Source organism: Haliotis rufescens, unplaced genomic scaffold (genome assembly GCF_023055435.1).
Source record: "Haliotis rufescens isolate VD_foot unplaced genomic scaffold, xgHalRufe1.0.p SCAF_17, whole genome shotgun sequence".
In the NCBI taxonomy this organism is placed as follows: Eukaryota; Metazoa; Mollusca; class Gastropoda; order Lepetellida; family Haliotidae; genus Haliotis; species Haliotis rufescens.
In genome coordinates this window covers 14917946-14944005 of record NW_025963857.1, presented here as the reverse complement: position 1 = coordinate 14944005, position 26060 = coordinate 14917946, and the positions used below count along the sequence as shown (strand labels likewise).

General features: G+C 43.0%; 2 protein-coding genes across 2 annotated transcripts in view; one reads left to right on the top strand and one right to left on the bottom strand.

The window, feature by feature from the left end:
- Nucleotides 1–836: 836 nt before the first annotated feature.
- On the top strand, nucleotides 837–12982 carry LOC124140875 (serine-rich adhesin for platelets-like). Its single transcript, XM_046508688.2, has 5 exons — nucleotides 837–1069; nucleotides 3391–6989; nucleotides 7490–7615; nucleotides 9828–10003; nucleotides 11209–12982. The coding sequence occupies exons 1-5, from the start codon at nucleotides 929–931 to the stop codon at nucleotides 12381–12383; spliced, it is 5217 nt and encodes a 1738-aa protein (XP_046364644.2). The 5' UTR covers nucleotides 837–928; the 3' UTR covers nucleotides 12384–12982.
- A 2401-nt stretch (nucleotides 12983–15383) lies between these two features.
- The window catches only part of LOC124140874, a 30545-nt gene continuing 19868 nt past the window's right edge, over nucleotides 15384–26060 (bottom strand). The window contains exons 16-21 of the mRNA XM_046508687.2: nucleotides 25752–25878; nucleotides 21039–21189; nucleotides 20173–20302; nucleotides 19867–19991; nucleotides 17120–17274; nucleotides 15384–16272 (exon numbers count right to left, since the gene is read on the bottom strand). Coding sequence (XP_046364643.2) covers nucleotides 15818–16272; nucleotides 17120–17274; nucleotides 19867–19991; nucleotides 20173–20302; nucleotides 21039–21189; nucleotides 25752–25878 — 1143 coding nt within the window. The 3' untranslated portion in view covers nucleotides 15384–15817. The remainder of the gene's footprint in view (nucleotides 16273–17119; nucleotides 17275–19866; nucleotides 19992–20172; nucleotides 20303–21038; nucleotides 21190–25751; nucleotides 25879–26060) is intronic.

Genomic DNA, 26060 nt, shown 5'->3' with positions numbered 1-26060 from the left:
TCAGGAGGACGCCCGCTGTGGCGGAGGAGCGAGATAAATTGAAAACAGCTGAGTGAGTGAATGAGTTGGGTTTAACGCCGCTTTTAACACTATTCCAGTTATATCGCGGCGTGTCAGCTAAATGTGGGAGGAAAGCCCCAAGTGATGCAGGTGTCAGTCGTTTACCACCTCGGTGAAACCCACGAGCACGGGTATGGTGCTGACAAACCTAGAAACATAATAGGGGCGAATCGGGATTCGAACCCACAATCATAGGTTTCTGGCGTGCCCAAGGGACGCAACTCTGCACAGCGAATCGCGGCGCCTTAGACGACTGGGCCACCCGTGCCCCCGAAAACACCTGAACGCCGGGTGCTTTCTAAAATAATTTCACTGACGTGACCGCGTTTAATCCTCTGGATGCCGAGTTTTGGGATATAAGGGAGAAAGCTCTAATATCTTTTACCCATCGATTGTTTTGCGGTAAGTGTTGTAGGGATATCATTAATATTTAAAGTAATTTAACAATTAAACATAATCAATTTCAGACAACACAAAACTATTTAATGACATTATTTTTAGATACTGAGTGAGTATGGTTTTACGGCCCAATTAAAGCTATTTCAGCAATATCACAGCGATGAACACCACAAAATGGGCTTCAAACATTGTCTAAAAAATGTTTAATTAATAATTTTATTGTCTAATTATTTCTGTGTTAAGGCTTGGAGAAATGGTTTTGATGTATATAACATCGTAATTCATCAAAAGAAGGCAAGCACGCAGCATTTTCCCGAAACAAAGACCGGATTGTGTTTTAGTGACGTCATATGAACACAATTGTGACGTCATCGCGACATGACGTCACATAGCAATCATAAATGTAAACAAATATGACTGACTGTCTCGCAGTTCCCTGTGTATGAAATTATATGTGAACAAATAGACGATGGAGCGTGGAAGAAAAAGGAAGGCACCTGATGATAAAAGTCGGCCATCACTCCATGGTCGGGGCAACGGTCCGGGTTCAAGACCGGCGTCGTTAGAAAACATTCAATGCAAGAAAGCTCGAACCGACTCCGATTCAAAGGTTGGTTAAATTTATGTTGTGACGTCTTCATACATACATGTGCAGCACAGCCCTTTTATGTCCGAGGGTCAAGGGTTGGTGGTGTATCCTTATTAGTAGTCTGCATATCACTCCGAAGATTCTGACGTTCCGATTACCTACAACCTTGGTCTATGGAGCGCTGTGACTAATCATTCTTCGATAATTCAAGATGGCGGACGCAAACACGGAGCACACAATTCAAAGCCATAATTTAGACAAAAACCCAATATCTTTCGTCAAGAGTTTATATTTAGAATTCTAGAATGTCTATTGTGTAATTCCTATTCTTAGAATGACATTGTTATATACTTGTTACAACTGCTGCTCAATAAACCGCGTATTTGTTTATATTCAAGTTGGTATTTCCGCTATCCAAAGTTTGCAGTGAGACCGTGTTATTGTTTATAGTCATTTTGGAGAAGTTTCATTTATGCAAACAAAGACAACTCGCATTTTTCGCATTTAATTCACGCTCGCGTTAATTTCAAGATTTAAAGTATGTATCAACGGAAAGGCTAATTTCTTTCAAAAAGCCTACTAAATGCTAAGCTGTCTTGTTACGCTAGAAATAGACTTGTCACAAAGAAACAATTTGCTCAACTGACTCAAGTTTTTGAGGATATACCTCTTTGACATTACGACGTCCAGAACAAAGATTTCACTATTACGCAATTCCTATGTGAGACTCAGAACTTATCAATCAACGCTCGTATTTGGAAACACGATAGAATACAGATTATGTTGCATCACGAACTACAATTTAAGACCGTTGTAGCTTTTTGTTTGGTTTGGTTTGTTGTTTAACGCCGCACACATCAGTATTCCAGCTATATGTAAATATGTAAATAACCAAGTCTGGACCAGATAATCCAGTGATTGACATGAGCATCGATGCAATTGGGATACGATGACATGCATCAATCAAGTCAGCGAGCCTGACCACCCGATCCCGTCAGTCGCCTGTTACGACAAGCACAGTGGCCTTTTACGGCAAGCATGGGTTGCTGAAGATTTATTCTACTCCGGATCTTCACAGGTCCCGTTGTAGCTCGAGTGGATTAATAAAAAAAACACTACAAAAACACTATGAGTGAATTGGGGTTAACGCCTCTTTTAAAAGTATTCCAGTTAAATCACGTCGTGTCAGCTTCATGTGGGAGGAAAGCCCGAAGTGATGCAGGTCTCAGACGTTTACCACTTTGGTGAAACCCACGAGCACGGTACGGTGCCAACAAATCTACAAACCTAATCGGGGCGAAACAGGATTCGATTCGATTCGATTCATAAGTTTCTGACGTGCTGAAAGGGTGCAACACTACACAGCGAATCGCGTCACCCTGGCCCTGGCTAAAGCTGGCTAGACTTGCTTTTATATAAATCTAGATTGATTTTGTTCGCATAAAATGCATGGTGCAGGACTAATAAATACCTGATGTGTGTGTGTTTGTGTCCTCCTTGCTGATTTGTGGACTCGTTATGACCAATTGTGTCATCATTGAATTGTATTGCTGGAGTACCAGGAACGTTTTGTGTGAAGTACATCACATAACAGTAATGCATTTTTTGTAGCGGTAATGTGTTTCTATAAACTTATTTACCCTCATCGAAAACCAAACCTTTCAATTAATTATGAATGTTTGTTTTTAATAAACATGGTAAATTTTATTTAATAAATGTTAATTACAATATCGTAGTGTTATATATGTATTTGTTGATAAACCTGATAGCGACTGTGACCCACGTGAGTATATTTCATACAGCGGGAAGTATTGATGTAGAATTGATCCTGGATTATCCAATGCATTATATAAATTATGCATATATAACCGAGGATGAGTTGAATGGCGATACTTTATTCGATGTCGATAAGTCGATGTCGACTTAACTTTAAGTTAACTTATGCTAACGTGTTGCCTTACATCTGGCAAACAAATATGAAGATTGTTTCGGGAAACGGATATGCAAAGATTATTCGTTCATATTCGAATACAACCTTCACGGAAATATCAAGGAACGTACTTGGCAAAGCATTGCAAATAAAATGTATATATGTGTATATAGCTTTCTTTTTTTCTTGTATTTCGGCTCAGTTTATAAATAATCGTGTCTTGGGCAGACAAAACAGTGGTTGATATCACGACGTTCCGGAACAAGGACGCTCAGAGAAATCCTAATAAAACTTTTAAGGCTGACAATTTAGAGTTAAAATATAATATACATATAATTTGACTGAGTAGAATCTGATATAAACAGATCAGATCAGAAATATAGAAATTCAAAATGAATATTGTTTTATACAGAGCTCCCCATCTCGGACACCAGGCAGGGAAAGACGCAACGCGTCCACCACCGGCAGCAGCACAAACAGCAGCAGCAACAGCAGCAACAGCAGCAACAGCACGGATCGTAAAAATAAAATCGGAAACAGGATCAGCACATCCACTACTATCAATAACCCCACCACCAGCAATAACCCCACCAAGAGCAATAAACCAAGTAGCAGCAATATCCCCGCTACCAGCAATAACCCCACCACCAGCAATAAACCAAGTAGCAGCAATAACCCCACCACCAGCAATACGCCCACTATCAGCAATAACCCCACCACCAGCAATAACCCCGCTATCAGCAATAACCGCACCACCAGCAATTTACCAAGTAGCAGCAATTACCCCCTTTCCGACAATAGACCAAGCACCAGCAATTACCCCACTACCAGCAACACCAAACGGGAACTAAAGAAATTGCAAGATGTCTGGTCGTCTGAGGTGTCCCCGTTCAGGACAAGGTCACACAGAGGGGAACAGGAAACGCCAACCAAAACAAGTAGGCGACAGATTAAATTCCCTGAAGCTGAAACCCTGACGTCAAGTTCCAGTACCAGTTCAAGTTCCGGGGTTGGATCAAGTGCTACTTCATACACAAGCTCAAACTCTAAAACTGATTCCTCTTCGATTCTAAGTTCTAATAGTGAATCGTACACGTCAGGGAAGACATCTAGTTACACTACAGGGTCTTCAACAGGGACATATAGTACATCAGGAACATCCAACTCCTCTGAGGCATCCAATCAGGACATGCCCGGGACAAGTGGGATAAAGAATCTCTCGCAGATAAACAGGTTTCTGTCAGCAACACAAGAGGCTAAATATCACCCAATATCGTCAAGTTCAAATGAAGAACCAGAGGCAACCCAAGCTAAAAGCTCTAAGAAATTGAGATCACGAACACTATCTAATCCATCCACAGATAATAATACCAAACAGAATGTGCCTGGCACAAAGATTAACCCCCGAGCACATCCAAAATATTCAGATAGTGATAGTGCAAATGAGTCACATTTATCCAACACCAGTGGTACAACTCCAATCAAACGAGGCGTTGGTAGACCACGAACGAAACATCTTTCATCTAATAGCAAGGCAAAAGAACGTGAACTTTCATCTCCATCCTCGTCACCGTTCTCTATAGTCGTCAGATCTCCCCAAGAAAAAGGAAATAGAGCTGGTAAAAAGACTCTTGGAGTTTCATCTAATGAATCAACCAGCACTGGCGATTCTGAATTAAGTAGGGCATATATAACCAGCGTATCAACTCAAACACCACCCAGAGATCTCAGGAGTCGAGATGGGTCTGTGGCTACCACCTCCCATGCTGCATCGATTGAGGGGTTTTGTCCTGAAGACAGACAGGCGACACAACCTGACAGATGTATGACGAGGGAAATGATTCAGTCATCCCCTATCAGGCAGACAAGAAGCAGGAACAGATCCGGAGATGTGGCTGTAGATGATGATGATGTTAAAGTACTGCTCAAACGAAAACCATCCAGGTTAATGACTATTTTGGCATCAGAACATGATAACTCTCAAAGGGGTCCCCATGAAAGAGATCAAGCGTTGCCTTTGAATACTGATACAAGAAACAATAATGCAGAGGGACCAGTCCTAATCCAAGTGTCCGATATTGTAGGTGGGACCGAATCAGGAACATCAAATACGAAGATATCCAACACAGACAGCGCATCACTTCGTATTGTCACGTCCCAGGAGTCATCAGACGTAATAAGTCCATCCTCTACAAGTGTTCCAGATGAAGATAAAAAATTAGGGTTTGATCTAAACGATTTTGTCATCAGAAGGCGACGGCTAAGAAGCGAATCCCAACAGGATGAGCTGTGGGAAGGTTTGCCTTCAGTCACACCCTTTAGGAAACATGCGAGTAAACTTAAAGATGAAAATGAGTGTAGATATGATACTAACACAGGTGATGGTGTACGAGATGTCAACAATCCCTCATCTGAACCAGCTTCATCATCTAATGAATCGCTACAGCAAGGAACGAGCAGTTCCACAATTTGTTTGATCAGTGAGATTGACTCAATCCTTTCAGATACAGCATCCTCATCTTGTAATCAAGGTCATGTGAGTTTTGAGGACGTTCCAAGCCTAGAGGAAAGGACTCCAGAATACAGTACTTGTGGTGCATCTCAAGCTGGTTCATCTTCTCTTCAACATGTCCTAGACAATGACTTGGCGGCAGCTGCAAATGACAGTCTTTCTGAACTTGATACAAACGTAAAGAGTATGTTTTCTAGCGATATTACATCATGTGCATCAACATTGATATCGCAAGACCCTTCATCTCCAAATGAACAGCAATATTACACAGATGGATCGTTCAGTATGAATCAGGGAACTCGGTCATCAAGTCAATTGACATTTCATAGTAATCCAGGTACACCAATGCCATCTGGACCGGAGAGCGTGTGGTGGAGTGATAAGGCGAACAGTGAAGGGTGGGCAACTCCAGTTGCAGACCCATTAGCTATAAGTCCAATTGCCTCCCAAAGTCTCAGTTCGGATTTAGAGATGTTACCCACAGAAACTGATCAAGGATTTGAGGACTGTTTTATACCTAAAGATGAATATGATTCATTGAGTAACAGTTGTGATGCCGTAGACGGTACAGTATTCAAAGAAGTGATGGAAAGAAAAGCTACTAATGGCCAACTTGAAATCTCAGCTGAAATAATAAACAGCAATCTGACAACTCTCACAGATGAGACGACAGTGACATCTTCTGACACAAACACGAGCGTTTCATTGACTGGAGACAGTGATAAACAGAAACCTGTAAGGTTCATGGTAACACGGTCCGACTGTGCCAATATTGACAGTGACACTGCAAAGGAGGTTGACCAGCCAGTGTTACAACCAACCAGTAGTGGATCATCAAAACCCGAGTCTTCCTCCTCCTCTGGTGAGTTTTTGCTTTGGAGTAAGAAGAAGGACAAACGAAAAATATCTTTTCCAAAAATTGTTCTTCGAAAATGTAAAGAAAGTAACTTCAGAGCCAAGGAAAGACATTCTGTTCAACACTTATGTGATGAAGGAGAAAGGCCCCAACCGATGACAGAGACAGATGAATTTCCAGCTACATCAGAATGTCCATCATCGGGATCCACTTCTCTGACACCAATTAAGAGGAGTGCTCGACTCCTGAAAAAGGTTGATTCCTCAACATCCGGCCAGTGCGGTAGGAGTACCGACTTTGTGTATACTCCACTTAAAAGAGACGACAACAAGACAAAGACAAAGATGTCAACAGAAAGCCCTTCCCCATCCAAGAGGAGAAGGAGGTCCAGCTCTGATATCTGTGAAGGGGAAGCGGATGTTGGAGCAGACCCGTCTACAGACAGAAACATCTCTGATATTGACGTGACTGTTTTGAGCCCCAGACAAGTGAGAATGCAAGAGAGGGAGGGGAGGGAAGTGGTACAATCAGACAGCAGACACGGCCTGCCCCTGAAAGCTAGATGGAAGAAAAAGCTAAAGAAGAATCTCAAGAATAAATCTGGAGTGCTGAAGAAGAAGCCTGCAACCTCTTTTGAACAAAGGTTTGTATAAATATTGGAATTATTGACTAGTATACACTAGTATACACTGGCGGGCATGGTGACCAAAAATGAAACAAACAAGAAATAGTAGTCGATGGTGATGTATCAGATGTGGGTATCATAGTTGTATTTTGGACATTATTTTTGCAGTGTTTCGGTGACTGTACCAGCCTAGTAACGTTTTGATAACGTTTGTAACTTTGGGGTCAAATCCTGTTTTCAATTAAAATAGTGTTGTTATCAGAATGCCTTTAAAGGGGATTTGATAAGCAATTTTGCGGTATGTGTTATTCATTGACAACATCTGCAGGATCCAAAGGTCGTTGGTTCGAACCATAGATTATGATTCCTGGTTTTGCCCATGTTCATGGGTTCCACCAAAGCGATTAATGTCTTTCGATCACGACCCTGGCTACTTTGGGCTTCTCACCACATTTAGCTGACACATTCAAGTGGAACAATATGCAAGAGAGGGTAACAAAGTATCATTCTTCCTACAGGGAAAGAATTGAGAACCAACAAACTCCATCCTGTCTGCCACCGCGGAGAAGGAAGGGGCCAATCATAGACGAAGAGTTGCTGGCCAATCCTGTTATAGATAAACATGCTTGTGTCCTGTGGTCAAGGTAGGTGTAGTGCTGTGATACCCCGTGATAGAAGCACATGATTGTGCCCTGTGGTCAAGGTAGGTGTACTGCTGTGATACCCAGTGATTGATGAACATGCTTGTGTCCTGTGGACAAGGTAGGTGTAGTGCTGTAATACCCCATGATAGAAGCACATGATTGTGCCCTGTGGTCAAGGTAGATGTACTGCTGTGATACCCCGTGATAGATGAACATGCTTGTGTCCTGTGGACAAGGTAGGTGTAGTGCTGTAATACCCCATGATAGAAGCACATGATTGTGTCCTGTGGTCAAGGTAGATGTAATGCTGTGATACCCAGTGATAGATGAACATGCTTGTGTCCTGTGGACAAGGTAGGTGTAGTGCTGTAATACCCCATGATAGAAGCACATGATTGTGCCCTGTGGTCAAGGTAGATGTACTGCTGTGATACCCCGTGATAGATGAACATGCTTGTGTCCTGTGGACAAGGTAGGTGTAGTGCTGTAATACCCCATGATAGAAGCACATGATTGTGTCCTGTGGTCAAGGTAGATGTAATGCTGTGATACCCCGTGATAGATGAACATGATTGTGTCCTGTGGTCAAGGTAGATGTACTGCTGTGATACCCAGTGATAGATGAACATGATTGTGTCCTGTGGACAAGGTAGGTGTAGTGCTGTAATACCCCATGATAGAAGCACATGATTGTGTCCTGTGGTCAAGGTAGATGTACTGCTGTGATACCCAGTGATAGATGAACATGATTGTGTCCTGTGGTCAAGGTAGATGTACTGCTGTGATACCCCGTGATAGATGAACATGCTTGTGTCCTGTGGTCAAGGTAGGTGTAGTGCTGTAATACCCCATGATAGAAGCACATGATTGTGCCCTGTGGTCAAGGTAGATGTACTGCTGTGATACCCCGTGATAGATGAACATGCTTGTGTCCTGTGGACAAGGTAGGTGTAGTGCTGTAATACCCCATGATAGAAGCACATGATTGTGTCCTGTGGTCAAGGTAGATGTAATGCTGTGATACCCCGTGATAGATGAACATGATTGTGTCCTGTGGTCAAGGTAGATGTACTGCTGTGATACCCAGTGATAGATGAACATGATTGTGTCCTGTGGTCAAGGTAGATGTACTGCTGTGATACCCAGTGATAGATGAACATGATTGTGTCCTGTGGTCAAGGTAGATGTACTGCTGTGACACCCCGTGATAGATGAACATGCTTATGTCCTGTGGTCAAGGTAGATGTAATGCTGTGATACCCCGTGATAGATGAACATGCTTGTGTCCTGTGGTCAAGGTAGATGTACTGCTGTGACACCCCGTGATAGATGAACATGCTTGTGTCGTGTGGTCAAGGTAGATGTACTGCTGTGATACCCCGTGATAGAAGCACATGATTGTGCCCTGTGGTCAAGGTAGATTTACTGCTGTGATACCCCGTGATAGATGAACATGCTTGTGTCCTGTGGACAAGGTAGGTGTAGTGCTGTAATACCCCATGACAGAAGCACATGATTGTGTCCTGTGGTCAAGGTAGATGTAATGCTGTGATACCCAGTGATAGATGAACATGCTTGTGTCCTGTGGACAAGGTAGGTGTAGTGCTGTAATACCCCATGACAGAAGCACATGATTGTGTCCTGTGGACAAGGTAGGTGTAGTGCTGTGATACCCAGTGATAGATGAAAATGCTTATGTCCTGTGGTCAAGGTAGATGTAATGCTGTGATACCCAGTGATAGATGAAAATGCTTGTGTCCTGTGGACAAGGTAGATGTAGTGCTGTAATACCCCGTGATAGATGAAAATGCTTATGTCCTGTGGACAAGGTAGGTGTAGTGCTGTGATACCCAGTGATAGATGAAAATGCTTATGTCCTGTGGTCAAGGTAGATGTAATGCTGTGATACCCAGTGATAGATGAAAATGCTTGTGTCCTGTGGACAAGGTAGTTGTAGTGCTGTAATACCCCGTGATAGATGAAAATGCTTATGTCCTGTGGTCAAGGTAACGTTACATCAGAATAAAAGGCTAACTTCAGAAAGTCTATTTGTAGCACTCACGTGTCATACAATCTTCGTTTCTTTCTTAAAACTCCAGTATTAATGTTATACAACGTTTTGACAGACACACTAGTACCCCGACGACATTGATGATTATATTCACCAGAACAACTTATGCTGATATATGTTTCTGTCATCTTCTCATTTCAGTGAACATCGTCGCCACTTCCAGATGTCTCACCCAGAAGCATCTTCTGCAGCTCTTGATGAATTACTTCGTCGACAGTGGTCGAAGGAGCTGACAGCGCAGGAGAAGATGAAATACTTCATCCGTGCACGTGATGCAGTCAGAGATGAAGATAAGCATCAGCCGCGTAGCAGAGGAGGTAATGTTTAGAATTCGAAGCAGGGGTGTATGCTTATCAGGACTTGCCTTCGCACCTAGTTCAGACACCTAGACTCTCGTCATATATTCACCATAATAATAAATGTAGGTATAACTAATTATTTCACTCGTCATTATTTGAATTAAAGTGACCTTTAAACCTAAGACCAAACCAAATGCTTATCCGTAGTTCCAGACAGCCACTCGAGAGTGGGCGTCAGGCAACAACCAAACACTTACCCTTTTATGCAAATTGTGTGAGCGGCGGAGGCTACCGGTAGGGCAGGATATGCTTACCCTTTTCGCGAACACCTGGTGTCATCACTGATTTTCAGTGATTGGTTCATATAATTTTCACCGCTATTTTGCCTTTTACGCCCAATTGGGTCTGTTTTTGTGGATTGTCAAGCTTGTCAAGATCACAGGCGTTGACGGTATATGTTCTTATTATATCATATGTAAAGAGAATGGAGTTTGGGTTAATTAAGAAATAAATGACGAGTGGGAGTTGTACAAGAAGACACTGCAGGGAGAATAAACCTCATGGTTCATTCTCCCTGCAGTGTTTATTGTACGATAAAAATCGACCACGAGTCGTTTATTTCATACAAGGGATATCAATATCATGTACAGCCTCTTTAATGATGTTAATTAAATGTACAAGCTTTACAAATATTTATCCGTATTTAAATAATGATGACTTCCTGAATAGAATCCGACCTCGGCAATGTTGGACAAGTCCTTTTTTATGAACAGGGGGGTAACTTTGGTCTTTGACGCATATTCTCACATTTCTCACGTCATTTATCTGTCCCTTTTCTCCCAATACCGATTGTCATATCTCTCCCAATTCTGGACGCGATCGTTCGGCCATTGCGCGTATCTGCGTTGTCCGACTACATCTATGGGGAACATCTCACTAGGCAATTCCCTCTTTAAAAAAAACGTCATCCAATTTACGACCACATCAAGATTCGAGCGCATGTTTGAATCTCCAGAAATGATGTCATGGTAGAACAATGTGAATAAATCACACTTCGGTCTTCATTGTTCCTTACAATTTATCACATAGCTATCTTATATTTTTTCATAACTGTTCTGTCAGCTCCTGTGTCATATATAATACATCTACTTAACAAGTATACGTTTCACCCCCCTTAACCCAAACCCCAGGAGTAATAAATGTTCTTTTTTCAATCTGAACAGAAACAAAACGAGGTGGTAGATCAGGAAGCGGCCAGAAGTCAACAGAGGAAGAGGATGCAAAATCCAGTCTTGAACAATTCACACGTCTCAAGACAAAACGACAAAAGGATTTGCTTACGAAATGGCTACATTTCTTCCAAAAGGTCTTATCCCGCCAAGACTATGCCAAATTTATTGAGGAGGTCAAAGAAGGCATTCTTGAGGCTGAAGCGCAGAATAAACCAAACAAAACCAGAGGACTTACTAGCAAGATTTTCAGTCACAAGAAGTTGCTATTCATGAAAATGAATAGCTTGAAGGGCCACGTTATGGCCCAGTACCATCGTCGTCAACATCGACACAAGGAACTGCATAAATTAGCCTTCTACATCCTGGTGATCAGACTTATTCAGGGAAAACCTTGCTCCTTCATCAAGGGATGTAGATCTAAGAGGCTAACTGGTGTTTTGCAGGACCTACGGGACTTGGAATACGGGGATAGCATTGCTGTTCTAGGCTACCCCATCCCGACCAACAGCTTCACGGACCTCTACAAGGAGATCGTCGAGACGGTGGACTCGTGTATGTTCAGAGAAGAAACACCTGAAGATGATGATCTGGGAAATCCTGAAACGGTTTCTGAAGATGTGAACAGAAATGGTAGTGATGCAGCTGATGCTAAAGAAACGACAACGAATCCTGTACTGTCGCAGACTTGTGTTGAAAAAAAGCATGTGGTGAGCCTTTTATCACCGAAATCTCGAGTAGCACAAGAACCCGAGTGGTTTGATAAACCGGTCAGTGAACAATTCATGAACAGGACTGTGCATGAGTTAAAGAATGTAACATTCTTTCCGCAACTTCACCCACGAACTCTGGACTCCGTTTTCCTTCCACCACCGGTCCGGATGCCCATGTACGGAGCTCCGTCGGTGGGCAGGTCGCTCCTCCAAAGGGCACAGGGTCAGATACAGTACCGGTGTACAGCCACGCCCTGGATATCTGGGTGTCGTCCAGCTGTCTCCACCACCCCCAGGATCCCTGCCAGCCATCAGTCAGTGAGAGAGGTAATGTACGCTGATGCAAGGGATGCCTTTCAACGGTCATTCACAAGCAACACCGACCCCTGTTGTGAAATGGACTCACCCTCGTGTGTTTTATCAGCATGGGTTGTTGCCGATAAAGCTAGGAAATAGAATATGAAGTAATGCCGCGGAGTAAACTGCCGTGCAAAAGAAAGTATACCATCGTGTTTAATGGTGGCTGAAAATAGAACAAACAAAAAAAGGTTATGCGATGGTGATGTATTTGACACTGGTATCAATATATCGACACTGGTATCTAAATATCGACACTGGTATCAATATATCGATAATATATGCATCATATCAATGAGTATCTCACAACAGGTGACGTGAACATGACCTCTCAATGAACTTGGGGTCGCAATGTCACACTACACAGTTATGGGTAGCGTGAAGCAGGTATTGGTATAATCAGTTTGAGTGTATCCTTTCTTTTGCACGGCAGTGTATATGACTACACAAGATACCTGTGGGAGTCTGTTTTCTTTGTTGTATTTGAAAACGGACCACAAAACGAATCCTGTCTCAATCATACATTCCTTACCTACGGCTTACTACTAAGATGCTATACGAGATGACTAACGCCGGTCAGGGGGCACGGGTGGCCCAGTCGTCTAAGGCGCCGCAATTCGCTGTGCAAAGTTGCGTCCCTTGGGCACGCCAGAAACCTATGGTTGAAGGTTCGAATCCCGGTTCGCCCCAATTATGTTTCTAGGTTTGTCAGCACCATACCCGTGCTCGTGGGTTTCACCAAAGTGGTAAACGTCTGAGACCAGCATCACTTCGGGCCTTCCTCCCACATTAAGCTGACACGCCGAGATATAACTGGAATAATGTTAAAAGCGGCGTTAAACCCAATTCACTCACTCACTCAAGGGTCAATGAGACTAGAATCCAGGATCAGAACTGACCCGGTTCGCCCCGATATCGTTTCTAGGTTTGTCAGCACCATATCGTGGGTTTCACCGAAGTGGTAAACGTCTGAGGCCTGCATCACTTCGGGCTTTCTTCCCACATTAAGCTGACACGCCGCGATATAATTGGAATACTGTTAAAAGCAGCGTTAAACTCAACTCAATCTAAATGCCTGACGTTTAATTATGGAACTGTCGTTATCTGGATGGTTTGGGTGATCGAATCCACTAATAGTTGTTGGTTTCTGGAAAAATAGTGTATCTGTTAAAAGGAGGACTATGGTCTATAGTTCCAGAATTCAAATTAATATCTCGATAAAGATTTCCATATGAGTGCGTCATGGACACGATACAGTGTGAATTGCGGAGAGTAACTGGTGTGTTTATGTACTGTTAGAAAGTAAAGACGATAAATGTGCTGAATTCAGCCGGTGTAATTTAAATTTAGATGTATTCCACATGTTCATAAAGGTACATTAACACTGAAACAGTCTTCATTTTCTCACTGTCGTGATTTATATAAATTCACGTCTGTCGTGTATCAATGGTACACTCATCTTCCCGAGGCAAGGGAGTTAACTGTCTGTAAAAGTCCAGTTTCCACCCTTGCCGAACTCGGCTGGTATTATGAAGTTGCATTTTGGATGGACTAACGAGACTATGCATATGTAGCGGCCATAAAATTTCCGAGTCCCGTAATGGGATTCGAACCACAGACCTTCTGATCCGAGGTGGGACGCCTTGTCCACATGACCAAAGAGGTTAACCCCGTCAGCAAACTGAAAAGGTAAGGATGTCATCTGTGGGATGACTCCACGCCCTGCTACACATAGTCCAATCAAAATCACGCAACGAAATCGAAATCCTGTTCGTAAATAGTCATGCAGATTTCGGTCGATTGCAGAATTTGCAAAACATGGGCACCGCCAACTCGTTGTCAACAGATATTTTCTAAATCTTTTCATGGTTTTAATCAAGGTGCTCGCGTTATTTGATGCACTTCGCGTAAAACCCGTTTTATTACAATATAAATCTTGATTATCGATCAGATCGTCTTGACTAGGCGCCGCCATTTTGTTTGAAGCAAATGAAAGTGACGTGGAATCTGATTGGTCCATAGGAGAGACATAGAAGGGACATAACTCGTAATAGCCACAAATGGCGCTGCGATCGAGCCCAGAAATACCAGTCTAGTTCGGCAAGGGTGGAAACTGGACTTTTTTAGTCGGTTATCTCATTTGCCTCGGGAAGATGTGGTACACTATATTCTTATCAGTTGTCTTTGTCCATGGAGCAGATATTTGTTGATGTTTTTTTGTTTGTTTTTGTTTATCTATTTATTTCATTCTTTATTTAATCTTATTTCTTTATCTCCAATGTTTGTCTGCAATATTCCAGCTATATCACACAGCCTGTAAGCTATATCGTCCACGCGAAGCAGTAATTGGTAGCAGGACCAACGTCCAATCCCGTCGATGAACGCTTACCAACAATGGACAGTCACAATACTCTAGCCACATGTGTTGGGGCGACTTACGGGATCGGGTGGTCAGGCTCGCTGACTTGGTTGATGCATGTCATCGTATCCCACTTGTGTACATCGATGTACACCATGATGTGGATCGATCACTGGATTGTCTGGTCCACACTCGATTATTTACGGACCGCCGTCATATACCTGGAATATTGCTGAGTGCGGCGTTAAACAAACAAATAGACAAACATATGCCGGGGTCCTATATTCCTGTTTGGGGTCCTTACAGGATGAACAGAAAAACATCCGGGGACTAACACAAGTAGTTTCAGATTGGTTTTAGACAGACATTGAGTAGAGTCGGCCTGTCTTACTCTGGGCCCTATTGGACAAAGCGACCTCAGGACTGTCGGAAATCTGCCGGTTTATGTGTACGAGTTACGAACGCCTCGGCGTAAGATCGCTTTGTACAATGGTGTACACAGGACCCCGGACTCAGTGCCCAACGACCGTAGAACTACCCAATTCGTAAGTCGTGGAATAGAAGGTACGATCTTATTATTACAAAAAACATTTTGTACCTTATACAAGGCGACCGTAACCTCAAAGATCGCTTTGTGGAACCTGGACCCACTTGCAAAAAGCCATCTTAGCGCTAAGATGATCGTAACTCCCATACCTTAACATAGGCTTACAATAGTCTTAGCGCTAAGATCGCTTTGTGCAAGTGGGCCCTGGTCTAGTAGCCTAGGGGCCGTATTCATAGAGGGTTATGTTCCAGGAACAATCCACGACTCCTTTCCACCTGTACCAAATTGAAATAAAGTACAATATATACTAAAAGAACTTATTCTACATGTATGTGTTTATTATGAATGTATGTTAAATGTGTTTCGCCAAAATGTATAAAGTTTACAGTTATTATCAAAATCTTCGGAATGGTGTTCTAAAATTCATTCAAAACGATATTAGAAAAAACTCATTTACAATGCCATTGTTATTTCCTCTAAACAGACAATTGTTTGTGAAAAAAAGTATTATGGGTTGGATGGCCTATTCCGAAATAAAATCACATCTCAGACAGCAAATAGGAGCACTAATTGGCTGTGATTAAGCAACATATTGCACTTGACAGTATTCAGCTAGAAGAAAGATTCCTATTCATCTGTCCCTAGCACCTGCGCCATGTTTACAACATCAAGGAGGGTCTTCATAGGTCTGGTGAATTGGGAACCCCGAGGAGGGCTAGTACGGGGTGGTTGACCTTGCTGAATGTTCAGACCCTCCACCAGCAAACTTAATCGCCGAGCTTTTAACCTTCCGGCATCCATACGTGGCGATTCCTGTTCCTGTTCGGCTGACGATCGGCTGCCATCTTTCTCCTTTCCAACACTCCCAGAATCCCTGTGTGAACTGCGAGGTTTACTGAGGGCCGTGTTGAGATTTCTCCCCGAGGGGCGGCTGGTGATAAAGCTCAGCTTCCGTGGCGATACCGAGTGGCCCCTGATTGCAGGCTCGTCCTCGACCTTGCGGTGTCCCTTTGTTTTGGGCAGCAATACACGAATCCCGTTGAAAAGGGAAAAGTTGATCCGGAACTGATCATCGTCATTACCTGTTGGAACAAGGAGATTTTCAGTCCATGCCATTAACACTTCAGCCACTATACAATGTTTGTTTGTTGTTTAGGGCGGTCGGGTAGCCCAGTGGTTAAAGCGTTCGCTCGTCACGCCGAAGACCCGGGTTCGATTCCCGACATGGGTACAATGTGTGAAGCCCATTTCTGGTGTCCCCCGCCGTGATATTGCTGGAATATTGCTAAAAGCGGTGTAAAACCATACTCACTCACTCAATTGTTTGTTGTTTAACACCGCACTAGGAAATATTCCAACTGTATGACGACGTCTGGACATAATCCAGATCCAGGTTAGAACTGGGCCCACTTGCACAAAGCGATCTTAGCGCTAAGACTATTGTAAGCCTAAGTATGGGAGTTACGATCATCTTAGCGCTAAGATCGCTTTGTGCAGCCCAGGTCTTCAGCAACCCATGAGTGTCATTAGGCGACGATCGGGATCGGGTGGTCAGGCTCCTGACTTGGTTGGTGCATGTCATCGATCCCAATTGCGTGGATCGATGCTCATGATATCAATCACTGGATTTTTACAGACCGCCACCATACAGCTCGAATGTTGCTAGGTCTAGGTGCGACGTTAAACAACAAACAAACAAACTACAAATATTACTGTATCAGCTTGTGACGGTGAGTGAGTAAGTGAATATCGTTTCACACGCTTTTACTAATATTCCAGTAATATCGCGGTGCGATCACATAACGGGATCACACACTGTGATGGAGAGAGCCATGCCTGAAGACTGGACCACCATCGTCCCTGGCAGCACGTCAATACTATGTTAATGTTAATCGTAATGTATGGAGTAATTTCTACATGGCGTCTCACTTTGTATCTGGTAGTCCTTCAATGTAGCTTTGGTGTAGTCGACGGGAGCTTCATGGCCGTGGTGGGGGGAGTAATAGTTTTGTCTCGTCTCCTCTTCTCCGATACGGCGCAACAACTCTCGGGGGTCAATCTTTTCAAGCCATTCTGTAGAGAACCTACAGCATACAGAGAACCCCAATATCTCAAACCACTCTGTGGATAACCATCAACATACTGGGGATTTAATATGTCTATTGTCTAGCCACTCTGTGGATAACCCACAAGACGACTCTCTGTGGATAAACCACAACAAGCCTCTCTGTGGATAACCCGCAACAAGCCTCTCTGTGATAACCCACAACATACTGGGGATTCAATATGTCTATTGTCTAGCCACTCTGTGGATAACCCACAAGACGACTCTCTGTGGATAAACCACAACAAGCCTCTCTGTGGATAACCCGCAACAAGCCTCTCTGTGGATAACCCGCAACAAGCCTCTCTGTGATAACCCACAACATACTGGGGATTTAATATGTCTATTGTCTAGCCACTCTGTGGATAACCCACAAGACGCCTCTCTGTGTATAACCCACAACAAGCCTCTCTGTGATAACCTACAACATACTGGGAATTCAATATGTCAAGCCGCCCTGGCTTGGTGCTTATTGAGTACATCGCACACTCCTTTATCTCCTGACGCAGGAATATAATATGGCATCGATAACGTTAGGTGAACATGAGAGGTCTAACCGTTCTTGATTCTGATACATATGCTGCAAAGCGCCTCAACTATTAGTATTTTACTTTTTTTACTTGCCCATGGAGAGTTCACCTGTTTAATAAACATACAGCTGTATTACACATTGTGTAATACCAAAGCGCATGCTTTGCGGGAACGAGCATTGAAAACTTTCAGCATCACTTGGCTTATTCAACGACATTGCGTTTGGAGATGATAGATCGCAGAGAGGAGCTTATGCACACTCAATGACCCCAGGAACATTGTTGCCAGCCTGACGTCACATGGCATTGTTTTGCCGATGGATCTCGCAACAAAATTCCACTGATTACGTCATCGGGTATTGTGACGTGATTGTAAACTTTGTGGTGCAGGGCCCCGTCGTTCGTACAGGGCGATCGTACTGTAGCGCAAAGGCAGTCGTAAGTTTCTGTTAAAGAATGTGGTTTAGGTTGTTCTTTAACGCCGCACTCAGCAAAATTTCAGCTATATGACGGCGGTCTGTAAATAATCGAGTCTGGACCAGACAATCCAGTGATTGATATCATGAGCATCGATCCACGCAATTGGGATCGATGACATGCATCAACCAAGTCAGCGAGTCTGACCACCCGATCCCGTTAGTCGCCTTTTACGGCAAGCATGGGTTGCTGAAGACCTATTCTACCCCGGATCAGCACGGGTCCCTTAGCGCTATGATAACTTTGTGGAACGGATGCCTGAATTCTAAAAGTGGGCGGTTGTAAGGTATTAATGAATATGTGTCAATGTTTCACGTGTTTGAAATATTATTTTGTAAAACTCAATTGGACTAGGTTGTGGATCGTGGATCGTGTCTGCCTATTCATACACGACAGTGAAATTCTAAAAAAAGGGTTATAAATGGCAAGTAATAGATAAAATACTAAACGAGCTCCCGTGTAAGACCAAATTTATGACACTCGTGAATAGTTCTGGTATCTGACTCGCTCTCGCTCGTCAAATACCAGAACCATTCACCCGTATCATAAATAGAGAATACTACACTGATTCTCGTTAGATACCATTTTTACGAAACGAGTGGACTTTCTATGGTATCTGACCGAGCGAAAGCGAGTCAGATACGGAAACTATTCACTAGTGTCATAAAATTGGTGTTACACGGGAGCTCGTTTAGTATTTTGTCTATAACTTGCCATTGAAAACCCTTTTCGCTTTCGCTCGGTCAGATACCATAGAAAGTCCACTCGTTTCGTTAAAATGGTATCTAACGAGAATGAGTGCAGTATTCCCTATATTTTACCTACGAGAGCAAACTTTGGATTTGATAAAAATATAGGATAATATCACGTCACGAGAAAACAGTGTATTGTTTCCGTCATTCGAATCTTATTGTGATGTGAGGTCTGAAAGACGTCACACTAAAAACAACGTCATTGATGGAGATTGTTGACGTCATTCGACAAATTATGGTTCTGCTGCTGTTGTGACTTGCTGTCCTTATAAGTAAGCACTAAAATTCATCTGTGTGTGTAGATATCTTCTGATAAATAGATCATTATATTCGTGTTTATGTCATACTATGTTTATTCATATAATATTCTCTATACATGTAATAACCTCCATCTTTCTGGATCTGCACTTAGGTGAGGTGAGGTGAAATTGGGTTTAACGTCGCGTCCAAGATTATTGCACTTATATAGCGACGTGCATGCACGTGTGTGTGTGTGGCTGCTTGTACTAGTCCGGACTGATGCCGATTTATAGTGCACTGAGATACCATGCCGCAGTTTAACATGAATACTCCACTCAGACACAGTATACTGACTCCGAGCCGACCAGTCCTTGTTTAAGTCCCTTAATGCCGAGCGCCAGACAGGGTAACAACAAGTACCATCTTTTAACGTATTTTGGTATGACGCAGCCGGGGATCGAAACCCGGACCTTCCGCTCTCCAGGCGGACGCTCTACCACTAGACCACGGAGGCGGTCCGCACTTAGGAGAGGGTGAGGACCTTCTCAGCCCTGCTGCTGTATGTGAACTTACTTTTTCCAAAAGTGGTACAGGATGGGGAAGAGTTGGACAGTCGCCTCGTGGAAAATGCCCCTCTGGGGCCCAGCAATGAGGAAATTGTGTGCGATGGTGGCGGCAAGTTCGCTTGGGACGTTCACCTGTGGGAGGTAGAGAGTAAACACTGAGTGAGTGCGTGCGTTCGTGCAAGCGAGTTGTTTATTCGCCCTGCAGTGTTCAATTGTACGATAAATAACTCCCACTGGTCGTTTATTTCTTAAAGAAAAATCATCTAGAAGAATGATTGAGATCAATTACAGCCTTAATCTGCCAGATCCCCACCTGAACCCGAGGCGGGACTTCCGACGACAGGAAGCACGTGATAATAGCTTCTGCCTTCTCCACGAGCATATCATTGTCCTCCTTGGAGTAGGTCCCCGAGTGGACCACGCCGTCCACCTGTTGTCTGAATCTGTGGATGAGTACATTCATAGTGAGTGAGTTGGGTTTTACGCAGCTTTTAGCAATATTCCACCAATGTCATGGCTGGGACACCAGAAATTGGCTTCACACATTGTACCCATGTAGGGAATCCAACCGGGCCTTTGGCGTGATAAGCGAACGCTTTAACCACTAGGCTTCCCCACCGCCCCAGTACATAATATCTGCAGCAATGCACTCTACAGATTATCAGAGTACAGTCAAAGCCATCAATAATTATCTATCAGAAAACGTCATTAAAAGTGTACATCTCGTTAATTGTTGGCGTGAAACATGGCTCAGTTGATAGCTCCTGCCTGGACCTGCTTGCCTAAATATAAAATGCAAACGCCAGAGAACAATCAGAAACAGATTCCATTGAGCCTAAAAGGCAATATAGTGAAAATTATATGAATGGATCACTGGAAAACGGTGATGACACCAGGTGTTTAAGAAAAGGGTAAACATGTTCTGCTCTACCGGTAACAACCGCGACTCTCGCAATCTACTTAAATGGTACTAAGTGTTTGCTTGGAATCACATGGGAATTGTTACCATGGGCTCATCATTAAAAAGACAAAAGAAGGATTGGTTGGCTCGGGGGTCAGCACACACACACACACACACACACACACACACACACACACACACCTATCTCCAACCGGAACGTCCCTTGACTTCAAAATCACCTAAAAGTGTTTCTATGGAAACCAACCCATGTCACCTACAGGTTCACCTCCAGCCAGAACTGAAGGTCTCTAGGCAGCTTGTTGATGATGACAACCTTGTTGCGAAGAACAACACGCGTCATGGTAGACAGAGGGGGGTCGAAGGTGTGATCGCGGCCCCGGGATATCACCTCGCGCGTCTCCGTTATCTCTGGAAGTGGGAATTTGACAGATTATGACTTTACGTTTCTATGAATTTGTTCATGGACATGGCTTTAACCTTTGTTTGTCAAATCTCAGATCCACAGGATCCGGATGAATTATGTGCGGTAGATGTGCGTGCGTGTGAGGACAGATGCCGATTTTATAGTGCTACCCCACCAATGCTAGATGCCATGCCGCAGTTTAACATGAATACCCAAATCAGACACAGTATACTGACTCCGAGGCGACCAGTCCTTGTTTTAGCCCTTTAATGCCGAGCGCCAGACAGGGTAACAACAAGTACCATCTCTGAACGTCCTTTTGTGGGTTTTGGATCAAACCCCGGACCTTCCGCTCTCAGGGCGGACGCTCTACAACTAGACCACAGAGGCATTCTGGGTGCGGAAGGAAAGCCCGATGGGATGCAAGTCTTAAGGGGCATTTACACGGTACAACTAGTTGTATACAATTTGTTGTATGCAATAAGTTGTACGAACTGAAGTTGTATACAAGACGGCATTCACACGGGGGCGAGTTGTACAGAACTCGGGTCTCGCGGGATCTCTGACAGAAAGCTCCGATTCACTACATCTATCGCTGTAATCATGGTTGCCGAGTAATGTTCAGACGCATAGTTTTGAAAAATCAACGCTGTGCGAGAATTGCGGTCGCGTGGTACTAGGCCAACCTCTGACTTTGCAATTTAACGGACTTGTATATGATTGGATTTTTAACCCCATGGTGAAATATTAAAGACTGGTTTGAAAACCAAAAAGTGTTAAATGTTGTCAAAGTTCCTGTTTAGCTAACGTAAAAGCCTCTAAAATATGTAGCAACATTTGATCGTTCATAGATAAAGTACAGTGCGACAAAATGTTTTATTTAACAGCTTTTTGTCAGCGAACAAAATACTGTCTTATATCCGAACAACATCATGCCAAAACCCCACACCCACCCACCAACGCACACCCAACAGGTCATGACCCGCCTCCACCCATGAATCTCAAATTATCGGCCCCTATTTTGAAACGCGCACCTGATGCAATCTTTAGCTGTCAATGTTCCGCCAATTAAACGATAAAATCCAAATGTAAAACAAATAGTTGTCCACACATGAGTTATACATTAATAAAAAATATAACGTGACGAATTTCAGGTATACATTTACTTTGATTTAAAAAATGAAGTGCACGTTTTATTCAACCTATCTATATAAATTTGCCACAATGAATATTTCACAATTCTCCAAAGGAAAGATGTATACTAAGAGGCACAAATAACGCATACTCAAATTTAAGTGTCAATAATTTTTGACTGAAATGAAATATACAAATGACACTGATGAATTTCATGAACAGTTACTGTGTGACAAAGAATTAATGTCTATGAAAATGACGTCAAAGGCGAGTGGTGTCAATAACGAGTGTGTCCTCCTTGTGCAGCAATGCACGCTTGAAGCCGGCGAGGCATTGAGAGACACAGTCGACGAATTGCAGCCTGAGGAATACGTCTCCAATGATGCAGAAGAGCTTGAGTCAGCTGTGGAACCGTCTGTGGAGGATTCTGTTGACGTCGGACACGGCGGCCAAGTTCATCCCACAAATGTTCTATAGGGTTCAAATCTGGGGACCTTGAAGGCCATTAACGTTGTTCTGCTGCAAGAAGGCATTTGTTATCCTGGCAGTGTGAGGCCTTGCATTGTCATGTTGAAAGACATGGCGACGTAAACCACGTTGAGTCAGCAGAACAGGCTGTAGAACGTTGTCGATGTAACGTCTGGCATTAAGGTTCCCCTGAATAACAACAAGATCCGAACGAAAATTTGCATTGATTGCTCCCCAAACCATAACACCTCCACCTCCAAACCGATCACGTTCAATAACATATGGTTGTGTAAATCGTTCATGTTGGCGTCGGTATACACGTAAGCGTCCATCAGGGTAGCTGACTGTGAAACGTGATTCATCAGAAAAAACAAACTTGTCTCCAATCTCTACCATCGAGATTACCTCCACCAGCTGCCCATCGCTGCCGTGCTAGCCTGTGTGCCTGAGTCAAGATTTGTCCACGGTAGGGTTGTCGACACCTCAAATTCCTGGCAGCAAGACGACGACGCACTGTACGGTCACTGATGAGTCTTCCACGGAGACCAATGGTTGCATTTGCCGTTGACCTGGCAGACGTGATGCGATTTCTGAGGTGGCTGTTAACGATTTGACGATCTTGTCTCTGTGACGTCACAGGCGGTGCACATGGTCGAGGACGGTCCCTTACGCTGCCTGTGGTTCTCAACCGCTCATGTAATCTCGATATGGTCGTTTGATGGCAATCGAAATGAGCAGCAACTTGTTCTTGGGTACGACAATTTAACATCCCCATTGCTTCATTACGCTGATCTTGCGTTAACCGTGGCATTGTGTAGGCAAGTGATGGCAAAATGTCATGGTGTGCATTTATAGGGCCTACCTTTGAGGTTTGCACGTGCATCATGCCTTTCACAAAATGTGCATCGCTAGCAGCATTCCCAGTGGTGTGTTGCGTTTTGGTGATTGGCTTCGTTTCCAGAAACAGTTTTTGTTTGCAACCCATATGACATGTTTACAGTAATAACCAACAATGGACAGTGTCAACAAGGTAAAATGTAAACGGACCTCATATGTTCTTAAAAAATTATATCTTAAAATTGTGTAAGCCTTTCTAATGCCTCTCAGTATATATGCTGCAGTGTGTTACATTCACAAAGCATCTTATATGAAGAATAACACGACGGATGTCAATTTCTATGTTCAAACAAACAGCTGATTATTAAGAGTTTCATAAATTCGATGGCATTTTAGATCATATTTGTAACAGTACTACATACATGTACCCATTTTGCAGCAGTGCATTATTTTCCTGGATGTAAAGGTATCGAAGAGATATTCAAATTATAATTCAGAATTGAAACAGTAAACTACTTCATGAACTGAATGCGTTGTGTACTATTTCACCCGCACCTCAAAGAAAATAACAAATATGTACAACGATGTTGATGTTGACGTATACTAACATGACATCACTACCGGTAACCTCCCGTCATAACATAGCGAGTTCACTGATAGCAGTACGCGGAATGTTTGGAGTAGGTTTTACCGTGATGCTGGGATCATATACTTACATAAAAGAGTCATGTAAGTTAAGTAACCAGAATCAATCTGAAATCATCAAGAAATAAGAATCTAGACTCTTATTATTAATTCCTCAATTCTTGCAACGATTATCGACCCATGCATATTCGATTAATCTGAGCTAATGTATGCAACAAATTGACGACGGAATAGTAGAAAATGTTCAGTAAATCTGGAGGTTTGCTTTGTTTACATTTTCAAATGAGAAGGCCCACTGGTAGGTTTCAGAGCACAGGGTTTGGTTTCACACTTGAATATTTCGGTTGATTTCATTTGGACCATTTGTATAAGTGACTGAGACAATGTGTCAATAGATTTTGAATGGTATGATGAATTCAGGGATGTATGTATCGTAGCTGAGTGTGAAATACATGTGATGTGATAGGCATCTCGCCTGACGCGAAAAGAAACGTGATTTTGCAACGCTATCCGGCATGGAGGTTCGGTCAAGAGCTTTTGTTTCGAAAACGAATATACTAATATAGGGTTATTGGAGTCTTTTTGGAATGATGATTGGGGTTTGGACAAAGAGCAGACACCAAATGGTTTTGTAATTGAACTTCTCATGTATCTAAACGTTATTTGAATAAATAATCACATTTAGGACGGTGAATTGGTAAAATGCGAAATTGGCAATATCTTCGTTCTACAATACAGTGTACAGTCACATAGTCTATTGTTTCAAAAAATACTATGAACTGTTTATCCTGGAGAATTAGACCGATGCCAATGTCAACTTATATAATTTGTTACTGTGTTATTCAACGTACCTACTTTTCATAGGTCCTTTCTTGAGTGGTGACAATTAGGATCCCGAAAAGCAGAAGTTACCGACGTGAATCGGAGTCGCCATTTTTTTTAAAAATTGACGTGTAAATGTCACGTGATTTTCATACGCGTTTTGATTGGCTGCGTTCAGCATGTCCTATTTCGTACAACTCACGTCCAACAAGTTGCATACGTCAAAAGTTCACACGATGCAATGTGTTGCATGCAACAAATTGTATACAACTGGTTGTACCGTGTGAATGCCTCTTTAGACCTTTACTAGTTTGGCGAGACCCCAGATAACGAATAAAGTGCTAAAACACCTCGATCATAATCAGGGGAAAGTTAATAACTACTGAGATACTTTGCAAACACCCTGTTCTGATGATTGGAGTAAGTGGAAATGAGTATTATTATACTAACACAATGCTTCTGAAACATGAATTCCTATACTCCTACATAGGCGTACAATAGATGTAGCGCTCGGATAACATGAGCGTACGGATCCAGGCGTACACCATCCCTGCCTTTTTAAAGGCCACTTGTGTCGTACATACACACGCACGCACTATTTTAAAAGCATGATGTCAGCGACGGATTGTGTAATGTTTACACAGTGACCGGATATACTCACTATCAGCAGAAGAAAGTCGGTCCAGTTCTCGCTTCAAGTAGATCTCGAAAAGTTGAACTTCTACAATATTCTGCAGGCTGCGCAGGAAGTTGCGGATAACATTGACAAAGCCAAACCAGAGTCGGAACTGGGAGAAAAGCAAAAGATAATTCCACGATTTTACCCAGAGCACTTTATCACACCAGAATTTAGACAATAACTATCGAGCTATAAAGCATTACGAATTGTCTGTTTGGAGTGAATAAATGTTTCCACTCGCCAAAGGTTATTTAATGTACTGTCTTTGTAAAAAATGTCAGATATGTCAGC